The sequence below is a fragment of the Urtica dioica genome, chromosome 9 (genome assembly GCF_054948205.1).
Source record: "Urtica dioica subsp. dioica isolate 48M chromosome 9, U.dioica_male_clone48M_v1_H2, whole genome shotgun sequence".
NCBI lineage: Eukaryota > Viridiplantae > Streptophyta > Magnoliopsida > Rosales > Urticaceae > Urtica > Urtica dioica.
Window position 1 is genome coordinate 22,387,750 of NC_142764.1, and position 17,624 is coordinate 22,405,373.

The window sequence follows — 17,624 nt, forward strand, 5'->3', positions numbered from 1 at the left end:
GTCTCTAATTCTCACTCTCTTTTCCCTTGGCATCGACGACGATACCTCCGAAAGAGAACGAAGTGCCGATGACATCAACGACGATACCTCCGAAAGAGAACGAATTGTCGGTGATATCGACGACGATACCTCAGATACCCGCTAGAAAGTGTCTCCTTGCCATCGGAAATTTGGAGAACATTGTTGCAAATGGTTATGTGATAGATACGGGAAGTGATCGCATTCATGGAATTCTACTTGGGAGCGAGAATGTGTGCGTGCATGTGAGCGACATTGAACCTGATCATCTAGAAGACGAATTACCGATACCGGTCAATGATGAAATGTATTTAGTCACTCACGCTGTTAAGTCGATGGTTGCATGGCCAAAATCTCTAGTCATCTACGAAGATGATGTAAGTAATTTTTTTTTAAATGTATTTTACTATTAGTTGATTTGTATTTTAATAATCTTAATTACTATTCACAGGAGGAGTTACAGCCACCACAAAAGAAGAGTAAAAAGGTTGCCAAATCGCTAAAAAACAAAAAATCTAAATCTACAACTCATCGCGTGCATAAAAAAGGTTCAAGTCAAGCAACTCCTCCTCAAGCATTCCACGATCAAGAATCATTATTACCGACATTGGTAGATCGAATTTCAATAATAAATGATGATATTGTGATCGATTATAAGTTTTCCGAGTGTGTGTTCAACGGCGAAGTCACATTAAAGTTAATGAAGGAAGATGTCGAGCAATTCATGTACATGAAGGAGATCGGAGTAAACTGTATTCTAGTTCATATACGGTATTCTTATACTAACTTTAAAACTTTTTTAAGTATAATAACATTGATTTTATTATAGCTTCTGTGTTTTTCTTTTCCTTTTGTAGACACTTACGTTACCATATGCGGGTTGGCGGAGAATTGCGAAAATTCGCCTTTAGCAATCCCATTGACGTTTCTCCGTCTGTAACTCAATTAGACGAGCCTATAGGGCGATCAGAACACCTTTTTAAGGGAATGAAAGAGTTGTTCCCTGGTCAATTGTTACTCACGCCTTATAATTACGAGTAAGTAATTACACTAGAAATATCTTTTTATTTAACCGGGTTAAATTTATGTTAACTTACATTATTTTTTTTATAGTTTTCATTGGGTTCTTCTGGTGGTGGATGTTAGCAAGCGCACGTCATACTTTCTTGATCCCATGAATTCTAAAAGAGTTCCGCCTCATTTGAATTCGATAGTGGACTTGTGAGTATATTAAAACATAAATATAAAAAATATATATATATATATTTAAAATTAATAGTTATGATTATTTTGTTATAACTTTTATATACATGTGTAGAGCATTCGATAGCTTTGTCGGTAACAAGAAGTTTTCATGGAAAATTCCAAAGGTATATATATGCACAATTAAACTAGTATATCCATTACTATATATTTCAATCTAACATATTTTTTACAGGTACCGAAACAACCTTCGACAATTGAATGTGGCTATATTGTTTCAATGATGATGAAAAACATTGTTGAAACTCGAGATTTTCATAAATGTTTGCAAGAGGTATGTACACATTTAAATACACATAGTCAATACGTATATATATATATATATATATATATATATATATATATATTGTTTCACTCACAAACAACTCGTTTTTATATATTATTAGTTTGAAAAGTTGAAGAGTTATACGGATGAGGCAATAGATGCGTATCGAGAAGAATGGTACAAAATGGTGTTAAACTTTATGGACACGGAAGTCAAATCGTCAAATGTGAATGTAAAGTGAGTGTGTTTTCGGTGCATGAACATTCGTTTACATGGTTTGATATGTTTCGGTTTAAATATATGGTACAAAGTACGAATAATAGAATTTGATTTTGAAATTATTGAATGGATTATTAAAAATTCGTATTGGTATGTTTAGGTTCGGATTTTGGAATATATATTGAAATTGTGTCCATGAATTTTTCGTAATATTCAAATTTTTATGTATTTAAAAAAAAATTCGAAAAGAATAGGCAGCGTTTGTATATAAGCGCTGTGAAAACTTCTTACCTGCCATGAAGACACGTGGATGCCACGTTGGAAAAGAATAGACAGCGCTTATATACAAACGCTGTGAAAAACATTAGACAGCGCTTATATACAAACGCCGTGAAAACTTTTTCGCCCAAATTCTTACGTGGCTCCTACGTGGCACCACTATAGACAGCGTTTATTTTAGGCGCCATGGAATACTTTTAACCTCATGCGATACAACAGCGTGCAAAAAACGCCTTCAATCATATTTCACAGCGTTTAAAAAACGCTGTTAATCAATGTTTTTGTAGTAGTCTCTCTCTCTCTCTCTCTCTCTCTCTCTCTCTCTCTCTCTCTCTCTCTCTCTCTCTCTCTCTCTCTCTCTCTCTAATGCTAGACATAGAACATTTTTTTACACTCACGCAATCATTAAAGCTCGAAAGCTCATAACGCATAGACGACTAAGAGTTGAAATATACCATTTTTAGTGGCCAAAGAGTTGGATACCTTCTATAGGTTTTCTAGAAAAACGCAAAAATAATATTCTATGTAGAAGCACCCAAAAATATATCTTCGAGTGAATAAAAAACTTTCAAAACAATTGGTGGAATTTTGCAAAAACTGTTCTGGGCCAACGACCACCAAGATGTCCCAACATGTTGCCCTCCATTTTTCAAGATATCTTAGACAATTTTCTCAATAACTAAAATCAGGGAAGATCAATTGTATTATAAATTTCATGCCTTACGGTAATCCCGAGTAGATGTCATTAGAAAGATTATTTAGAATATGTGACAATAATGTACGTGCTAAAGACTACTATGGAAGCAAAATATCACTGGAAAAATACTTCATGCATACACGCACAAATCAAAACAAAAGTGGCCGAAGTAAGATTTCTGACCTTAAATCTAGGGAGCCATTCTTCGATCTTTCAAAAGGTGTAGCCGGAATTGGACCTGTAGAGCTGTTGTTATCCAACTTCTGCAATGAGATAAAACAGATATCAAAATAAAATCACAACTTTGAACAGTGTATGTTGATGCAAATATTGTGCATTTATTGGCGATGTTTAATTGGCAAAATTGCTCATAAAATGAGGATATCTATTGCTGATGTGGAGTATTCACGCGGCAGAGAATATTTAATTTGTAGCAGATTTTGTTGCGACGTATTCTGCGATATTCTCGGAGTCATCAAATATCCGCGAGATTTCCTAGGGATCAGAAGATATGATATCCCTGATGCCAGCAACTGAATTGGTGCGCCCTAATTCGCCTCGAAGACTATAAGTGACGTCCTCCTTTCATAGTTCATGCAAGACCTTTTTGGAAACACTTGTTTGAGAGATTCATTTTTTGAGTGTTTTAGCTGAGCTTAGAACGACCTTGTTCAAGCTCTTAAGGTGTCTGTTACCTCTGCTTTGTTGCCTATATACGGGTGATTGTATTAGAAGCTAGAGGTTAGGTTTTTTCATTGTTCTTGTTGGGAAACACGTTTAGAAGTCTCGGGAGAGATCTTCTGTGGGAATCGAGGGGATCTCGTGCTTAGGGGGGGCCTAAGTTGCTGTTGAAGAGGATAGACATGGGTTGGGTAGCTAGCGAGGGAGTCGTTTAGTGTAAAACCTTATTGTACCACATTATCATAATAGATTGCTTTCCACCGGGCAAAGACCCTCCAGACGTAGGCACGGATTGCCGAACTGGGTTACCAATCTCTGTGTTCTTTATATTTTCGCACTTACAGCTTTTTTTGTTTTGATCACTCGAATTTTAGTGTTTGTCACAGATTCCGTCACAAGATATTCTGTGACATACGCACAGATCACGTAATTTCAGTGTACATAAAGAATTTTAAGCCAATAAATAACTAACATGACTGTTAGGTATTGCAATTCAGCTAGAAATTCAGGGTACTGATCATGTTAACACATTGTTTGACAAGTACCATTAACAATAATTATTCAGAAGTTCGAGATACATTAATTTCGTACTTTACAGTGAGATCAAGTGTGCTTACAAAAACTCTAGCATAGTAGCTTCGATATGTACGAAGTTAACTCGCCGGTTAGACCACTTGAGGACAAATTCATATAGTTGATTTTGTTGAATAATTAAAATTGATTTGAGCTATAATATTTGGGCTTAGATATTTCTAATTGTAATTTGGGCCTTTAGTATTTTGGGCTTATTTTAGTTGTCATATTAAGTAGAATATTCATAATATGTCTAGGGTGCTTAGATAGAATAAATTTTAGAATAATCTTGTAATTTCTAAGATAGTAATTAGTTAGGAGAATTTTTTAGAAAGTTGTATCTAGAGATTTCCATAGACTAGTATAAATAGAGATGTCATCCTACACTTTTAAATCAAGCCAAATAAAAAGTTCTCTTTTCTACAAAGAAATTCTCTATTTCTCTAGTTTTTTACCCCAACCTCCAAATTTCTAAACCTCTTCCCTAAACACCCAAAATATTTAAACACTTTCTCTACCTACCAAAAACTTTCTTCCAACAAAGTTGTATCAGAGCTATAAAATCCTCCTAAAGATGGCAAATACCGGTGTTCCCTTCCAAGTCCCTATGCTCACAAATAGAAACTATGACAACTTGTGTCTTAGAATGATGGCTCTCCTTGGTTCACATGACGTGTGAGAGATAGTTGAGAAAGGCCATGCCGACCCGGAGAATGAAGGTAGTCTATCTCAAACTTAAACGAATAGTTTGAGAGACTCAAGGAAGAGAGACAAGAAGGCTCTCTGTCTCATCTATCAACGGTTAGACGAAGACACGTTTGAGAAGATCTCGGGAGAAAAGTCGGTCAAAGAAGCTTGGGAGAAACTTCGAACTTCATACAAGGGAATGGAAGAAAGCCTGGAATTTCTCATCTAAGAGTTTTTGGAAGCATATCTCACGTTTATATACCAGACGAGAAGCGAAGCAAACTAGATGACAAGAGCGAGAAGTACATCTTCATCGGCTACGACACCAATTCCAAAGGTTACAAGCTCTACAGTCCAGATACGGGAAAAACAAACATTAGTCGAAATTTCATATTCGACGAAGAAGGATAATTGGATTGGAGACCGAGCAATGAAAATTTTAACTTCTTTCCACAATTTGAAGAAAATAATGTGGAGCAGCCAGAGCAACTAAAAGAAGATGTGGCTACCCCACCGACTTCGCCAATTCCGAGTTCTCAAGAAGGCGAAAGTTCAAGTGAAATGACTCCCCACTTTAGAAGTTTGCAAGAGTTATAGAGGTAACAGAAAATCAAGACAACCTTACTCTCTTTTGTCCATTTGCGGACTGCGAGCCTATGAACTTTCAAGAAGCTTTAGAAGAGAAAACTTGGAGAAACGCCATGGATGAAGAGATCAAGGTGACAAAGTAGAATGATACCTGGGAGTTAGCTTCACTTCCAAAAGGACACAAGGCGATTGGTGTGAAGTGGGTGTACCAGGCAAAGAAAAACTCGAAAGGAGAAGTTGAAATATACAAGGCAAGATTGGTGGCAAAAGGCTATAACCAAAGAGCTGGCATCGACTACGACGATGTATTTGCTCCTTTGATCGATTAGAGACTGTTAGACTACTCATATCTCTAATGTCACGACCCGCGAGCAACAGCTCGCCCACAAACCGTGACCGATCAACCCAACTGTACATAACTCATAAAATAAACACATAAATTAAACAAAATATCACATAAGATTATATAATAAAAATAGTTTGCGAAATTCCAGGGAAATTTTTCGCTTTTATAACTTAGAGTCTTATAGCGACTCCTATACAAATACGTTCCAGAACGTTTTAACAAAAGACACTAACCCCCGGTTAAGAAATTCTATAGTCCATAGGTCAAGGCAATACACGCTTGGTCTCGGTCTTCAATCTCGTTTCCCGCTTACGAGCCTTTCCACTATCTACATTACCGAGGGTCATAAAGCTATGAGTCGATTGACTCAGTGAGTGGGAGCCTAACTTAGGAAAAGAAAAACAACTAATGCCATGTGACGTGAAAACAAACACATAGTGATGCAAAATACAGATGCATATGATTTTAGAGCCTGCCTATCGTGGGGCCTCGCTCTACAATATCACTTGTCATTCCACAAGTTTATATAACATCCCCTGCTATAACGCTTGGAATGACAAGAAGCCAACCTCAGACTTCGAGAAAATATTTCTTAATCGAGATGGACTCGACAAGTCTTTTATTTATTCCGAGATTTCTTTAACGCAATTTAAATTAATGCGGTGATTTAATAGGATACATCAGATGGATGTCAAGTCGGCATTCTTAAATGGATATCTTGAAGAAGAAGTCTACATCGAGAAACCACGAGGCTATGAAGTTAAAGGAGAAGAAGACAAAATCTTGAGGCTGAAGAAGGCGTTCTATGGGCTAAAGCAAGCCCCAAGAGCTTGGAATGCTCGAACCGATAAGTACTTCAAAGGAAGAGGCTTCATCAAGTGTCCATATGGGCATGTACTCCATATCAAAATTCAAAACGATGATATATTGATTGTATGCGTCTATTCACTGATCTTCTTTGGATTTTATTTCTTGGTGCTCAAACCATAAAATTACTTCATGCGCTAGTTATGTACAAAGATAACGTTTGATCTAATTTTACACTCTTATTTGTGTTGAGATGCGCTTTTCCACATAAGATTTGTAACATTGATATTTTGATGTGTTCGAAAATTTGAAGAGTTAGAAATTTTGAACTACTATTTTATTTGCCAGAGTGTTCTAATTAGGCGGTTCGTAGTTGAGAAATAATCTATAATAATAGGTATAAGCTTGGCGCTTTTTATCAAGTAAAGAACACACCTAGTTCTCTTTTTCTATAAAAAGCTCTGCTATCCCTCTAGTTTTATATCAGTCTCTCCTAGTTTCAAACAATCTCCAAACATCTTAAACTCATTTCTTACGATGAATATACTAGAAGTACAGAAAATGTTTGTTGACCCAAACCACTTAAGTTTTTTTTTTTTTTTTTTTTTTGAGTAATTCGGCTGCCACACATTATGTATATTTTGACTATTACTCATATATAGTTTCAAGGAAACGAGAACCTGTATATAACGAGTATGTTCTACAGAATTATTCGTACTCCAGTTTGTATCCAGCTCTGTTTTACATGATCAGCAATTTGGTGCACTTTTCAAAACCTACCTTGCCAAGGGACTTATTTCACTAGGACTCACATTGGAAGCTACTACATTATCAACCGAGACCCTTGCTGTTTCAAACCCAACACCATTATTGTCTATTCGAGCTAATTCTGCTGCCAAACTTTCCTTTAATTCGGCAACAACTTGACTCATGGTCGGCCTTTTATTCGGAGATCGAGAGACACAAGTCATCGCCAATTCAACTGCTTTCCAAACTGAGTTTGTCTCAAAATCTCCATCTAGGCTTGGCTCGACGATGGTGTTGATGTCACCTGTGGAAAGCACCGAATTGACCCACTGAATGACGGTAGTCTCTTCCGGGATCCTAAATAGAGCAGGGCGTCCTGTGATTATCTCCAAGAGAACGACTCCAAAGCTGTAAACGTCGCTTTTCTCGTTTAGCCACCCCGTTTGAAAATACCTGAAAATACGGTGTCACTAATCGTAGTTGATTTGAAATACTCGTGCTTTGAATCAACATTTAATGATGGCATCCTTAATAGTATAATGATCGATTTGATAGAAAGCCGTACGAAGTAACAATTCCTTAAAAATCATATTGAGAGGTGATGGTGTACAAGCTAAATACTAAGGGTTATATTCTGTGATCAGCTGTTTTTTTTTTAATTATTAATATAATTACATTTGACGCCCTCTTTACCGATTATGCTCTGTTTCTAGTGCTTTAATCAGAGTAAACTTACTCAGGATCAAGGTATCCGCGTGTTCCGGCGACTCTAGTTGAGACGTGTGTGGCATTGTCCTCAGTCGGGAAGGCTTTGGAGAGTCCAAAATCGGCAATCTTTGCTTGTAAGCGATCGTTTAATAAAATGTTTGTGGTTTTTACGTCTCTATGGACTATCGGTGGCTTACACCCCGAGTGCAAGTACTCCAATCCTACATAAATTTTTCATATATTTTTAGATAGAGAGAATGAAACTGTGTATAATTTCAAAATGCACTAACCTTGAGCTGAATCAATCGCAATTTGAACTCTCGTTTTCCAACTCAAAAAAATCGTGTTACTACCACCTACACAGGAAAAAAATCATAAAACAGTGTCACAGAAGAAAGAGTAAATCAAATTGCAAGTCCTAATGTAGCGTATTAATGTATATTTTAAAAATAACCATACCTAAAATATGCGACGATAAATCTCCGTTAGACATGAACTCGTAGACGAGACCCTTTTTGTCTCCTTCGTCGCAGTATCCAATAAGGCTCGTCAAATTTCCGTGATGAACTCTCATAAGAAGCTTAACCTGCAAGTCAAGAGTGGCATAGTCTTTCTTATAATCTAGCTAAAAATTATATGATCTTCAATATTGTATACACCAAAATATCTTACCTCTGCTTGAAACTGTTGATGGTGAAAGCTCTGCATACTATCCTCAGTTTGTTCATGTCGATTTCCCCGTGCAGATTTCGGAGGAGAAAGCAATTTAACCGCCACTTGAATATTTTCTGCAGCGGTTCCGAAGAAAACAGTTCCAAATCCACCTTTTCCAAGAGTCTTCTCAAAGTTGTTTGTCATCTTCACAATCTCAGAGTAGGTGAAACTTCGTTTCTTGAAGCCTATAAGATCTGTTTCCTTTGATTGTGCTAGTTTGATATAAACGCAGGGTTAATCAGGTGTAAGTGTTATTGTATTATATAACTAATTTCCATTATAAAAAACTCTTACCTAATCTCTTCTTCCTCTTAAGAACGCTGAATACGATTACAGCTACTATTATCATGAGCACAATCGATCCAGAAACCGAAGCTACAATTGGAATTAGAACATTGCTCTTCTTCTGTGTCTCCGCTGTTTTTTCGCACGAAAGTGATGTGCATTGATCAAGATCAGGATTCTCTCCCACGCTGCATTCATAAAGTCATAAATATAAGCCAGCTTTTAAAAGCCAAGAATAATATTTTACATGGTTAATTAGGAAGAAATTCAACGAAAATATTGGAACAAATTTTTTGCATTCTGTTTTTAACATATAATTTTTACCTTAGTAATAGAAAACCACTTTCTGATTTTTGAATGAGTTCAGCCGGAACAGAGCCTGTGAGGTTGTTTCTTTCTAAGTTTCTGAAAATAAACAAAGTAAAAATTTTGAAATTACAATTAGAGGGAATAACTAAAATTTTTAGGTCATATATCTTCATGTCACTTACAGGAATTTCAATTTCGGCAGCTGGGATAGAAAACTCGGCACTGATCCAGTCAAGCTATTATTTGACAAGTCCCTAATAAAATTACAAAAATAAAGAAAAATATAAAACAAAAAATCAATGGATTAAACAATATATTATAATATATGAGACCATGCATCACCGCTTACAAAGATTCTATCAAAGTTAGGTTTGAAATATAAGACGATATCTCCCCAGTCAGTCCACTAGATGATAAATTCCTGAACATCAACAAAAACTGAAAATTAACTAACATATATGCAAAACAAAATCCGATTAATATTTTTCTTTTTACTTACAATGATGTTACTCTAGGAGGACCAGAACCCTCAAAGCTACAATTCAAACCCGTCCATGCATATTCCATAGGAAGGCAAGGATCCCCTTCCCAATTCTTCTTTACTCCATACCCAGATTTTATCATCGAAATTGCGTCCACTAATAATAAAAAAAAATAACTTTACTACAAAATACTAGAAAATAACTTCATTATAACACGCGCAAATTTGTATTATCTTACCGTCTTTCAGATCGGTTTCAGGCCGCGTCAAATCCAACCACTTGTATATCTCGATGCCGTTGAGAACCGGCGGACGAGTCGAGTTCTGAACCCTTTCGATGGAGAAGGTAAAGTTGCCTCCGTTGAGTCCCGAGGGAGTGCTTACCGTGAAGAGGTTCAAGTATTCTAAGCTGATGGGACCGTAGAAAAGCTCGTCGTTGAGCATGACGTTGAAGACCCTTGAGTCGTTGCCTTTGGTGTCTATGACCTCAACAAAGTATAGGTAGACAAAGTACATGGCAGCCGGGTCGGGGTCGCTCCATGCGAATTGCATTGGTGCGTCGTCGTCTATGGGAGTGCCAGCTGTGGCCACGACCAGCCGTGCCGGCTCATACTTCGAGCCGGTTTCAAACGTCTCATTTGTCGCCAATTGGGTCCACTTGTTGAAGACGTACGGGAACCAAAGCCGGTCGTGCACGTCAAAAGGGTACCTGAAATTTTTTATGTATAGAGGTTTTTTTTTAAGTAATTCAGGTTTTGGTACCATATGGCCGATCAAATTCTAAAACACATTCTACAATAAAACTTTTAGTCTCACCCAAACTCTCAAACACACCCTAAATTAGCGTTTTCAGGGATTGATGCACAGTTTTGCTTGTAGCCCGTTACCGTTCATTACTACATTTATTTTGTGTATTTTCAGTTTGGTCCTTTAAAAGCTTCTAAATTACATAATTATCCAAACAAATAACAATAATTTCATTTGATCCAAAAATATACTATTTCATTTTTTTATATATTATTTTTAAAGTTTTATATGTTAATTTATTTATTTACGCTGTTATATTGAATAATTTAAAGTCAACTTATTTTGAGCCTAATCACTTTAATCATATTTTGACATATATTATGTCTGTTTTAATTACATTTTTAACATCTTTTTCTTAATCGCGTGTGAGTAATTTTAGTTCATATATCAGAAAAATATTATAAATGATTTTATTTAGAAAGACATTAGAACTTAGTCAAGTGCTCGAGACATGCAAAGTGTTTATATGATATGAATTGAAATAATGAACTACATCGATATCTAAAAAAAAACACTTCTTACTTGAAAGTTTAACTATTTAAGAGCCACAATCAAAAGGTTTTTTTTTTTTTTTTGTAACATAGTAAAATTGAGATATATATTCTTAAATCAAATATGTTGAACGTACCTCTATTTCTTTTATAATTTAAAAAAATAAGAAATAAAAGTATAAACGGAATTAAAGACCGAAGTAATGACTGCGTATTATATTAAGGGGTTGAATCATTACCGTGTGCAGCATATGACTTAACTGTTCTTTGAAGATCCATATGCAGCATATATGTAGATTTCAAAAGTCGTAGCATTTGTAATTATTTTTGTCATATTTATGATATTTTACGTCACGTAGGTCATCTTACGGCGTAAGAATGGATTTTATAGCCAGCAGTAAATACTTTGAATCTACCACGTTAATAACTCCGAGCCTTGTTCAAGAAGGTGCTAATAACAATGATAGTATCCAAATCAGCATATAAAATATTATTTTTGAGACATGTGAGATGGTTTAACAGATTTCCTATTCTGTCCTTATATAAAAGTCACACCTTAGATATAAAATGATAATAATAAGGTATTTAAACCAGCTAATAAATTAATATTTTAAACCATGTGAGATGGTTTGATAGATTTCCCATTTTTATCCTTATATAGGAGTCACAACTTTGATATAATAGTAAATGACCTTATTAGTAATGTAATATAGTTTCTGCCAATTTTATCTTTCAGGCGCCTGAGATAAACGTGTCAAAAGGGTCGGGTCGGGTCGGGCCAGGCCGGCCCTTCTTCTTTATGTCCAAACCAAACCTGGGTCCAGGTCCGAACCAAACATATTTATTGGAGGTCCAGGTCAGACCTAATGAATAAGATGTTAGGCTCAAATCAGGATTAAGCTCTCAACCCTCGGAGCCGAGGACTGGGTCCGGATCCGATCTTGAAAGGGCCTTAAATTGGGCTTCAAAAAGCTCAAATTATAATCATAAAAAAATAAAAAATAAAATATATTTATAAAATTTATATAAATACAGTTTTAATTAAAACAACAAACATATTATTAAAAAAACATTAATTTCATTAATAGAAACTAAATTATATGTCATAAGTACTTTTTTAAACATAAAAATATAATATTATTTTATTTAAAAATGGTTAGCCTGAACTGAGCCTAATTAGAGTCCAGATCGAGCTCGGGTTGGACGTTATTGAGGGCCCGGGTCGGACCAGGCTTGATGGCCTATACCATAAGCCCATCCCAGATCCTTCATGAAATCCCGTTCGGCCCGACCCTTTTCCAAAGACGGCCAGATCGGTAGCACTAGCCGAAGTTATACTCCTAGTTAGGGTATATGTGTATTTGTTGGTAAATAACTTATAATAATTATATAATTTTTTAATATATTCTCAGTGATTTATTTTCCTACACACTCCTTACAAAATTTAGAATAATATTTTTAATCAAATCTGCAAGCATGCAAATCCTTGCTCCTCCACTCTACTGACTGTGAAGTTTGAAATATTACAGTAAAAACATAAATTAGCTATTTAACTAGGATAAGGGAATTTTTATTTTAATAAATTAGTACCTCTAATAATAATTATATCATCTCTATAGTAAAATATTAACGCGCGCAGATGTGTTGTACATAATACAAGGGAAAATAAAAATGGAACTAAGAAAAACAAATCATTTTAAACATAATTAAGTTCATACCTGTAAATGGAGCCATTGAGGGTAGACCCAACATCACCCCGGAGGTGGAGCGACAAAGATCCAGATGGAGTTACGTAAGTATCGTTCTTCAGAGGCCTCAGCTCCAACGCAGAAATGAACGGCGTTCCAGATCCAGTGTCCACTAGGCAAACGCTGAGCACCTCACGTGTTGCCACGTGTACAACATCTTTTATGACGTTGAGCCCGACGGCCTCGATCGTAATAGTCTCCCACAGAGAGACTCCGACGTGGATGTCGAACTGAGGGAGGCTGTTGAGGCCGTCGTAGTTTCCGTAGAGGAAGCTGGCGCGGATCAGGTACCGCGCGTCCCGCGCTACTCCGATGGAGTAGCAGTGGCGGGGCCCGCCATCCGGGAAGGTTCGGACGAACGCGGCTTGTTCTTGGGACACCTCGCTGTACCGCGGCTCGATGCTCTTGCTCTCTCCGCTTGCCACGTAGGCGGCATCGGAGACGTAGATTATGCCCGTGGACGGCTCTGCGTAGGAGTGGTTTATCGGTAACCGACCACAGTCTAGGCTGATGAATCCTGACACGTGTCCATATACCTTTAGTATTAGGTTTGCTATTGATTATGGAAATTGAATATGTGTTCATGTACCTGTTTGGTTCTGTGCGTCAACGGGAAAGAGAAGAAAAAGAACTATGATCAGAAGTTGGAAGAAAATCAGGTGAAGTTTGTACTCAGTCTCGTTTTGCTTCATTTTTGTTTTGTTAGTTTAGATTAGCATTGCTTGTGTGCGCTGTGAAGACTGAAGATTGAAGAAAAACGTAAAATTAGATTTAATATCTATATTAGCTAATTATATTATGAAAGATCTTTCTAATTAAAAAACTTTTACATGGCTACATTTTTCAATGTAGGGATTATATAAAATATTGTAGTACGTAGTCAATTCTATGTATATACGGGCTGTACGTATTGACATATGATGATATATATTTTATCATTGACGACAATTTTGTACGCCAACAACTTGCCAACTTGCTCTTGAAAATTCGGGATAATGAAAAAAATAGTAAGAAATCCACCGCGCAAAGCTTGTTCTTTTGGGCAAAGAAAACCGCAAAGATTAAACAAAGGTAAATAATGAAGATGTTGTGAAATCGCAGCAAAAATGGAGCAATTTTTTTAGTGTACATGCAACTTAGATGGTTTAATATTTACAAGTCGAAATTTAAAATATTAACTAAAATTTTGATATTTATGAATCCCCTTACTGCTACGTATTTTCGTACATATATTACGAAGTTAGAGAAAAGGAGCAGAATAACCAATGCATCTAGTCATTTTCAAAGCATTATTGGCGCTTAGATAATCTTTGAAGAATTCTTCGCAATAGCTTTCAGATCTGATATCATCTTTAAAAGTCAACTTCCTAAGTGCCAACGTTATGTGCTTGCGAAGACTTTTTTAGTTAGACCAAATCAAAGAGCTGAAATTCGCTATTTTAAGTATTCAAAATTCCCTTATATAGAATCTACTGTCCATTCTTATTTAAACTAGAGCACTCGAACTTTATCTTGTGATCGAAAAGAAGGATGCTCAATGCCTAAATGGTAAGCACAATTTTCACTACGCCGAAGTAAAATAATATATATATATATATATATATATATATATATATATATATGTATTCATTGAGAAAATAATCAATTTAAACATTTGACATTGCTAAATAACCAACGTTTGGTAAATCTTAGATAAATAATCATATTCATGTATTTACAGATGTAAATCTTAGATAAATAATCATCTCCATATATTAAGTCACGTCATTATTTACGACTATTTATCTAAGATTTACCAAACGTTGGTTATTTAGCAATATCAAGTATTTAAATTGACTATTTTTTTAATTTTTTGTATATATATATTGCATTTTGAAATATTCTTAAAATGAAGTGTTCAAATTTGGAGAGATAAAGTCTCTTTTTCTTCCCCGTAATATTGGTTACACTGTTGTATTATTTGTTACATCAGTTAGTACAACTAACATCTAATCTCGAAATAGTTAACTTAACTAACACTCTTTGATTACATTAACCCCACAATAAGTCTCTCCAAAGCTAGTCTTCGATGTTGCTGCTGATGTGGCTTCAAGTTCTCTATTAACCCCCTCAACCTCGGCGGTGATGATGCCAACGAGAGGCTTGGACTTGAGTTTCAGGAAGCGAGTCACGGACAAGCTCTTGGTGAGCACATCTGCATATTAAGGTCACAACAGAGAACAATATTTCCAACGAAATGTGGGTCTTGTTAGGAATATTCCTCACTGAAGATAATAAAATAAACATGAATGATTATCGGATACAATAAGAACTTTACTTTATTAGCATTATTGAATAGTGAATTATTTTCTAGTTAGAATCCATGGCCTCCGTATTAAACTGAATTACATGTTGGGCTTCTAAATTCGGGCGGTGAGCTAAAACATGGTCAGTGATTGAACCATGCCTGGATAGCTGGATCTAAAATCACATATGTGGAACACAAGTGAAATGTTGATCACTTAGGGGGAGCATTCTGCACATTTGGTATGTGTACGACCCGGACAGACTTTGGTTGTTGATGTATCGATTAAGCACCGTTACAACACACTAATCGGGGTCGCTAAGATGGTCACGGTGAGACTTAATATAAATCCTGAAGTGGTCACGGACTTCTAGGTCAATGTTCACAGATAGATGTCTAAATACTTATGCCTCGAGAATTTGGGATAAGATCTGAGCGGAAAATGATTCAAAGATACGGAATCTAACCTTGAAAGAAGGTCAATATTCATTCACTTAAGGGTTTATTCCAAAACCGATTAATTGCGCAAACTTTTGAAGTAAGTACGTACGAAAGAATCTTTTGCTAGGGAAGCAAGGATGCTTAGGGCTCATATGTATCAAGAAAGGTATTACATAATAATTGACATTTCTCGATATGAGTTGAACTTGGATGATTGAGCTCATGTACTGATTATATCAATGAATGCTCATATACATTGTGTACAATATAATTCTAGTAATAAGAAGAGTGCAGTCTCGGCTCATCTTGTGGGGTGATGCCGAGATTGACGAAACAAATGAATAAGAGAAAACGTAGATTTTGTCTATTTTTTCGGATTCGTAGGAGCTTCTGTTACTAAGTCCATTGTCCCCAAGGTGGTTATGATAAGATGGATAGAGATTCTCGTAATAATTAGATAATTGATTATACTTTTACTACTGCAGCTTGGTTGCAATTTTTTTCGCATTCGTAATAAAGTATTTTACGAAGAAGTTATTAATTGTTTAAGTAACTTTGGAATAGCACTTAGATTTAAATGGGCTTGTGAAAGAGCAATTTAAATCAGCCCAAAAAAAACTTGTAGTAGGCATCTACATAGAGGTACATGGGTCTTGGATTTGTTTGAACAAAGCCCAATAGGAATGGTGATTTTCTTAAATATGAAATAAATATTATATATTAATATGATCCGATTTTGTGAATATTTAATGTAGTAATTATTAATGAGAGTATCCTGGAGATACTCTATGTTTTTTCCTTTTATGGAATAGTATACTATTTTGTGAGAAACAAATAATATATTAATTATGTTATTTATTGAGAATATCATTGAGATATTCCATATTAATTAGTTACCTTATTAATATATTCTAAAGTGAGAAGTAAATAAATATCATATATGAATATGATATTTTATTTATTAAAGTATCTTGAAGATGTTTGATTTGTTCTATTCCTAGAATAAATATCTCACATTAATTAGAATAAGATCAAAGGAAATCAAGTATGTGTATATTCTATTTTGAGTAAGCTAGAATGCTTTAAATAAGGAGCTTAGGCTAAGGGAAAAGTCGGCCAACACATCACAATTCCACCTTGGAATTTTCGGCAGCCCCTCCCCTTGGAGTTGGACATTTTTCCTCTCTCCTGGAGTTGGACAATTCGTTCATACCATCTCCCAAAGAAATAAAGAATTATTTCGACATCTTGTTGGAGTAATTAATAAGAAAAAAAGTTGGCACACACCTTGGTCTCTTTCCTTCCGGAGATTACACCTTGAAAGACTACGGTATCGATCAACCCGAGCTTGAAGACCCGAAGATCCAAGAGCAAAGGAGTCTCCGAAGAATCGAAAGGCTTGAAGTTCCAAGGATCCAAGAAGCAAGGAGCCACGAGGAATCTGAGAGCTTGGAGATCCGAATATCAAAGGAGCAAGGATCAGCCGAGATCTGAAGATTCCTGGAGCCCTGACGCAAGAAGCAAGGAGATCCAAAAACTATGAGCATGGAGGATCTTTAGCTGAGTCGAAAGGTATGCAAACATAAATCATCTTATGGTACTGTGTTGATAATGTTTGCCCAATATTAAATTTGTTGCTATTGAATAATGTTGAGTATCCTGGTAATTATTATGTACGTTAAATATTAATGATTTTTCGTGAATTCTTCTGTTCTGCACTAATAAACATATTGTAATGGTTAGAGAACGAGGGAGTGAGAGAGAGTAAAATAGACAAAATCAGAGAGAGCGAGTCCGAAGGAGTGAGAGAGACTTACCGGAAGAGCATTGGAGCGGCGATGCGCTCGGAACGGCGGAGGATTTCTCCAACTCGCTCGGAGAGAGACCTGAGGTAGATAAATTGAGAGAGAGAGAGAGATGGAATGAGAGATTACCAGAGATAGAGAGCGATACCTGAGGCGGGGACATGCGAGAAATAGAAACGCTTCTGAACAACTGAAATTAGCTCTCTGATTCTTCTTCCATTCTCACCTATTTAAATCAATCCAAACCACTATAAAGATCCACAGTTCTCAAATAAATTTATTCCAGCTTCAAAATTTAATTTTTTTTTTAATAAAAAATATTAAACAAACCAATATCAGCATAAACACTACAATGTAACCAAAAAAAGAAAAAAGCAACAA

At 35.9% G+C, this 17,624-nt stretch overlaps 1 protein-coding gene and 2 long non-coding RNA genes across 3 annotated transcripts; 2 read left to right on the forward strand and 1 right to left on the reverse strand.

Annotated features, from left to right (window-relative positions):
• Positions 1-723: 723 nt before the first annotated feature.
• On the forward strand, positions 724-1,174 carry LOC149385854 (uncharacterized). Its single transcript, XR_016301137.1, has 3 exons — positions 724-789; positions 876-1,055; positions 1,132-1,174. It is a non-coding gene; the product is annotated as an uncharacterized LOC149385854 (long non-coding RNA).
• Position 1,175: 1 nt separating this feature from the next.
• On the forward strand, positions 1,176-1,492 carry LOC149385855 (uncharacterized). The gene is made up of 3 exons (XR_016301138.1): positions 1,176-1,239; positions 1,337-1,388; positions 1,457-1,492. It is a non-coding gene; the product is annotated as an uncharacterized LOC149385855 (long non-coding RNA).
• Positions 1,493-7,108: 5,616 nt separating this feature from the next.
• On the reverse strand, positions 7,109-13,405 carry LOC149385856 (LRR receptor-like serine/threonine-protein kinase IOS1). Its single transcript, XM_089626426.1, has 13 exons — positions 13,303-13,405; positions 12,684-13,230; positions 9,907-10,376; positions 9,686-9,824; positions 9,536-9,607; positions 9,369-9,440; positions 9,202-9,282; positions 8,881-9,065; positions 8,551-8,804; positions 8,338-8,464; positions 8,169-8,234; positions 7,907-8,099; positions 7,109-7,623 (listed from the first exon to the last, which is right to left on the reverse strand). The coding sequence occupies exons 1-13, from the start codon at positions 13,403-13,405 to the stop codon at positions 7,200-7,202; spliced, it is 2,733 nt and encodes a 910-aa protein (XP_089482552.1). The 3' UTR covers positions 7,109-7,199.
• Positions 13,406-17,624: the final 4,219 nt, after the last annotated feature.